Here is a 5,828-nt window from a genome sequence, read left to right on the forward strand (position 1 = left end):
TTCTCTGCCTCCCACTTGTTCCTAACTTTCCTCAATACACCTTCAGCAGCTCCACTTCAGAGGTTACCAAACCTTTGGAGGATACTTTCCTGCTTTTATTAAGATTCTTTGCTGTTGCTTCTTGAATTTCTCTCTTCCGCTGGCTTCCATGTCAGTACTCTGTCCTAGTTTTCTCTTAGCACTTCTCAGTCATCTTTTCTGGTTCTTTAAATGTTTCTATTCCTCAGGGCCAATCTGTTCTCAATGGTAACTTCACCAATGCCATTGTTTCAATGCCACCCATACACTTATGACATCTAAACCTGCTCCTTCGGCCCAGATCTCTCTCCTGAATTCCAGACCTAAATCACAATTGTATCTCCACTTGTACCACAGGTATGCTAAACTGAGCACATACCAAAGTAAAACTGTCATCTTTCTTCACAAACTTGATCTTACTATAACGTTATTAACATTAAAGGAAAACTCCAGTTACCAAACTTTAGTCCCTCAAGCCAGAAATCTGGCAATCCTATATTCTTTCAACTACTGAGGGTTCTACCTCAACATCTCTTGAATCCATCCTCTGTTGTCAATACTCACTGTTATCACCTTAGTCTATAACTCATCACTTCTCACCTGGATCACTTTAACAGTCTTCTATCTGATGTCCTTGACTTTAGCTACCCACAACCAATCTCTTGTCCACACTGCTGCCAAACAATTTTTCTAAAATGCAAATCTGTTTATGCCTTAAGACTCAATATCTCCCTAGTGCTTTAAGGATAAAAGTCAAATCGCACATCAAAATCTGCCCTAACCTGCTCCTACCTAACCCTCTAGCTTCTTTTCCTGCCATTCTATGGCATTAACCATAATTAATGATTGTTATACCACTGTGACTTCACACATCCTGTTTCTCCATCCAAGCCCTTTATCTAGTCCTATATATATTTCACCATTTAGTATAAGTGTCATTTTCCCTCTGTTTCTTTCTAAATGCACTCACTACTTCACCAATGAAATTATTCCCTTGAGTAATATTTTACTAATCCAGTTTGCCTTAGGTGTAGAAAAACCTTGCCCTTCCAAGTTCATTTTAAAAATCATGTAGATTTGCCTCTAGTATTTTAGTGATTTTAGATTTTTACATTTAATTTCTTAATCCAACTGAAAGTTTTTTAGAAGGTAAAGGGAGCTGTGTTTTCCAAATGTTTTGAAATGAACATGTATTACTTTTATAATTAGAAAAACTCTCAATAACGCTAAGTATTAACATTGGAACCAAACTTCTTTCTACATTTAAACTCCATCTGCCAATTTTTAGGTTGGCCAGCCAAATTGTAAATACACTACTTTGATTTGCATAAAAGCTAAAAATTGTACACAGTCCAGAGTAAAGGATGACTTTTCTATTAGCATTTTCATTAAGAGAAATTGTTAAGCTTTACTCTATGCCAACATTTTATAATGTATAGTATAGAGCAGCACTGCCCAATACAACTTTCTCTGATGATGGAAATGTTCTATGTGTGTGCTGTCCAATATAATAACTTCTACCCATATTTGGCTAGTATAGTTTGAAATCTACTGATATTATACACAAGGCTGTACAATTAGACATATTCAGATACAAGTCTTCATTTCCAACTACTAATATAGGTACACATACGAATAATCAATAAGATATAAGTCATTCTGTTCAAGGGTTGTCTGGCAAGAGTGAGTAAATTAATAGCAGAGGGAAGTGGAATGTTAAAGAGAAATTAAATATGGGTCTGGTAATGGAGGGTTAATTGCTTACCAAAATAGGAATGCTTTCTGTATTTGTATATAATCAAATATGCCCCATTTTAGTGTTGGAGCATGTCACATGCATCTGTAGCAAGGAATTTAAAAAATATCCCAAATATGTACATCAGAGAGAAACAACAAAAAAACATAGAGCAAGATTTTACACTGTAAATTGCATTTACCTTAAGAGTGCTGAAAAAGTGGGCTGCTTTGATTTTTAGAGGCCCAAGATACCAGTACCTAAGAAAGACCAAGATAAAAACCTGATTAAAATATTAAAAGAACTATTAATGTGATAGATACCATTCAAGACAAACAATATTGGAATTACACCTCTCCTATGAGTGGCTGCTCTGGAGGCTTGGGGATTGTGGCTTAGCACAAAGAATATTATAGTAAATTTTTAAACTGCATTTCAATACCATGTGAAACAGTATGTAATTAGTTATGCTGTAGAAAAGTTTTTTTGTTTTTTTTTTTCTTTTGCAATTTACAAGGGATATATAACCAGGGTCTCCTTAAGTCCCTAAATTCACGAGTATCACTATAACACTTACTTTCAGCCATAGAACAGTTGAGGATACATTCAAAAGAGCAATGAGCAGAGGATGATAAATCCACATTGAGATGCAGATGCTGCATTATGTGTTATTCACGAGCTAATGACTGCATCCACATCCTCACACACGCACTTAAAAATTGTAAGTAAGCATAATTTCACGTTACTTATGTTATACAGCTTTAAGATGGCAAAAGTTAAATCTGGGAATGAAAAGGATCTACTGCATATTGCTTAATGCATAAAAGGTACTGAAGAGAGGAAGATGCCTAGTTAGAATTAGAAAGTGGCATAAGGTAGATTCCTTCCTTGAAACTACTGTTACCAACCACCCCATCTTAACTGCTCCCTATTGATTCTGATTAATGTGCATTTATTTAGCACCTATTATGTATATGGAGAAAACAGAAGAAATACAGAATATGAAATTCCCACATTGGGAGCTTATGATTTGAGAAAATAAGGCCCCCAAAAGTAATAGAAAACAATAAATGACTATCTATGGCACAGTATAAAACAATCACTATTTATTGGAAAGGAGAGTCAAGAAGAGCCAAAAACTCAGTAAGGGTCTAAAATCATTGGAGCAGCCATGCTTATAAAATGAATAGCACAAGAAAAAAGGGTATAGAACTTAGAAAGATGGGTTGGATTTAGATACATGAAAGAGGGAAGGAAATCATTCCAGGCAAGAGGAGCAAAGGTATGGGAAACAGCGAGAATAACAGCCAGAAAAAAGGGAAAAACTTAAAAGTAACGATGCATAATTAGATAATTACAGGTGATGATAGATAAAGTTGGCCCTGGAAAACCAGAATGAGGAGTTTCTACATAAGGGGCAATGAGCAACCATTCAGATTATTATTCAGGTTAATATTATAATGCTACCAACAAGGGCCTTGAGCATATGACGTGTATGTGTGTGTGTGTGTGTGTGTGTGTGTGTGTGTGTGTGTGTGTGTGTGTGTGTGTATTTCAAGCTTAGTTTATAGTTTGCTTCTTTCCCCAGTTAGCCAAGTAGAAATACATCCTGGCAGTTAGTTTATTTCTAACTTGCAGTAGTTCTTTTCATCCCTCCCAATAGCAAATTTTGACACTGCGCTTGCAATCTTCCCATGGCCAGCTAGGGAATGATTTGTCATATCCCAACTTAACAAAAGGAACAACTAGTAGACAGCCCTAAACAAGGTATTATATAACAACAACCAAAAGTTTACAATTCACTGTTAAGAAACCAATCAAAATATGAAGTAAATATGTCAGATATTCCTAAAAGGGCTGATCTGTGCTTGTGCATGGTTGTTGACCAACACATTTTGAAAAGCAATTTGTTTTCACCAGACTTTTTCAGGGAAAGCTAAGCGATTCCACTTGGTGAGCTGCTGGAATCTGAGCTTATGAGTCAAACACAAGGTGATTTATGGAATCGACATAATCATGGCATACTTGCAAATAAAAAGATGTGAAATATTCAAGCATGCAGTGGTGATATAAGGCGGTAATATCTCTCTTCTGATGTTCCACTGTCAGGAACCTCATTAGCAGGAATAATAAAGTGAAAGAAGCGAGAGACAGTTCTGTACAGAAAGTGTGGCAGGCTGGCCTATGAAGTGAGAGAGGAGCTTCCTGATGAAAGGTGCGTGTGAGATCACTCGTAACGCATTTAAACTACACCAAAACTGTAAGCCCTCAGTTTTAAGAAAAGGTAAAGAAAAAACACCAGCCACCAGGCACGAAGTGAACCTCACAGTGTCTCCTTCAGTCCTACCTCAGGAAGCTCTGGGCTACACTACCTCTCTCCACAAAATGAAACATGACACACTCTCTTTCCAAGCCAAGAATTTCATTTCTCACAATGATTCTCCAAAAATAAATTCATTCCCATGAAAAGCTAGTGGCGGCCCTCTAATCACCTCCTCAACAGCCCTGTTTCTTCCACCTCACGACACAGCCAGGTATCCGCCTTGCTTCCTTCTCTAGGAGAGGTGGCCTGCGGTCTCTCAATCTGCTGGGCCTTCAGAAACACACGTCTCAGGAAAAGTCTTCCTAGCAGGACCATAACAGCACTGAGAGTCTGCAGCACAGGCAGTACTGCAGGATGGCAGGAATCCAGTGCTCCCTGCAGTCTAGCTTGAGCCTTAGCCACATTCAAATATTGTGGCTAAAAATAGAGACGCACCCTTCTCCTCTCCAGCTACCACCAAGCTAGTGTTGAGGAAACTGGAACTTTCCTAACCTTTCTGTACACAGGACATAAACCTCTACCTGACTGTTCCTACTTCCATTATTCAGACACAATTCAACTTCCAGGCACACCAAATTTATTCCCAGAAAATCACTGTATATTAAAACCTCAAAGGAGGGACAGAAAAGTATTTTTTAAAAGCCATCACACACGAGTACAGCAATCCTTTNAGGAAACTGGAACTTTCCTAACCTTTCTGTACACAGGACATAAACCTCTACCTGACTGTTCCTACTTCCATTATTCAGACACAATTCAACTTCCAGGCACACCAAATTTATTCCCAGAAAATCACTGTATATTAAAACCTCAAAGGAGGGACAGAAAAGTATTTTTTAAAAGCCATCACACACGAGTACAGCAATCCTTTACTTGCTAACTTTGGCGCCAGCATCTCTGAAGGATCCCCATCGAAGGCCAGTCATTGCAAACACAGGTTGTTCCTTTTCACCCTGGAAGTTAAATACACTTAATTTAAATTCATGATTATAATAACTTGGCACTCTCTACATGTAAGTACTCAGCAAATATTCGTGGCCTACTTTCCATCAAACCAAAATTCTCAAAAGTATGTTCACATTAAAGAAATTAACCCTGTGAGTGCTCAGTAAAAGTACCTGAACAAGCCATACTGTAAAGTGAAAATAATTTTTATGTATTAGGTCTCATAAATCTGTTAGCAAAGCAACATATTATCATACTTCAGACTGCAAATGAAGGAGCATCTAACTATGGTTCTTAGACCAATCAGCCAGAATTTCCTCTCTCTTGTATACTTGTCCAAGACAAAGATAATTTAACCCTGTGTTCTCTATATAATCAAGAGCTCTCACGTAAACCAGAATATGGTGCTCTAGAATGTTTCACCTTAATATCTGAAAATACAGTCAAATGTTTGTCACAGCAAGTCAGAATAAAAAGGGATTCACTTGTGCTATGAGACACCAAGGACCACACCCTTGACGCACAATACTCTTTTATGCCAAGAATGGCACGGATAAAGGTGAGAAACCATTGCTTTCCTCAGGAGAAAACTTGGAGAAAAGCAACACAATGATGAAGGTGAAGTTTCCCACTGTGGACAGTAAAATGGTCATGTTAGAATATCCTGCTTCATATACAAACACGAATTAAAGCCTGGCTTTTCCTGGCATTGACAGCTGAGAGAAAGGTCTTCCAGTGGTCCTCCAGCAGAGGCCCCATGCAAGGTGGGGAGATGAGCTTTGAGAATAGTGGGAATCACATAACTTC

General features: G+C 38.0%; 1 protein-coding gene across 1 annotated transcript in view; it reads right to left on the reverse strand.

The window, feature by feature from the left end:
• Nucleotides 1-5,828, reverse strand: part of AGK (acylglycerol kinase) — a 113,649-nt gene that overhangs the window by 15,703 nt on the left and 92,118 nt on the right. The window contains exons 10-11 of the mRNA XM_008588953.1: nucleotides 4,950-5,029; nucleotides 1,956-2,013 (exon numbers count right to left, since the gene is read on the reverse strand). Coding sequence (XP_008587175.1) covers nucleotides 1,956-2,013; nucleotides 4,950-5,029 — 138 coding nt within the window. The remainder of the gene's footprint in view (nucleotides 1-1,955; nucleotides 2,014-4,949; nucleotides 5,030-5,828) is intronic.

This window comes from Galeopterus variegatus, unplaced genomic scaffold (assembly GCF_000696425.1).
Source record: "Galeopterus variegatus unplaced genomic scaffold, G_variegatus-3.0.2 Scaffold5119, whole genome shotgun sequence".
NCBI lineage: Eukaryota > Metazoa > Chordata > Mammalia > Dermoptera > Cynocephalidae > Galeopterus > Galeopterus variegatus.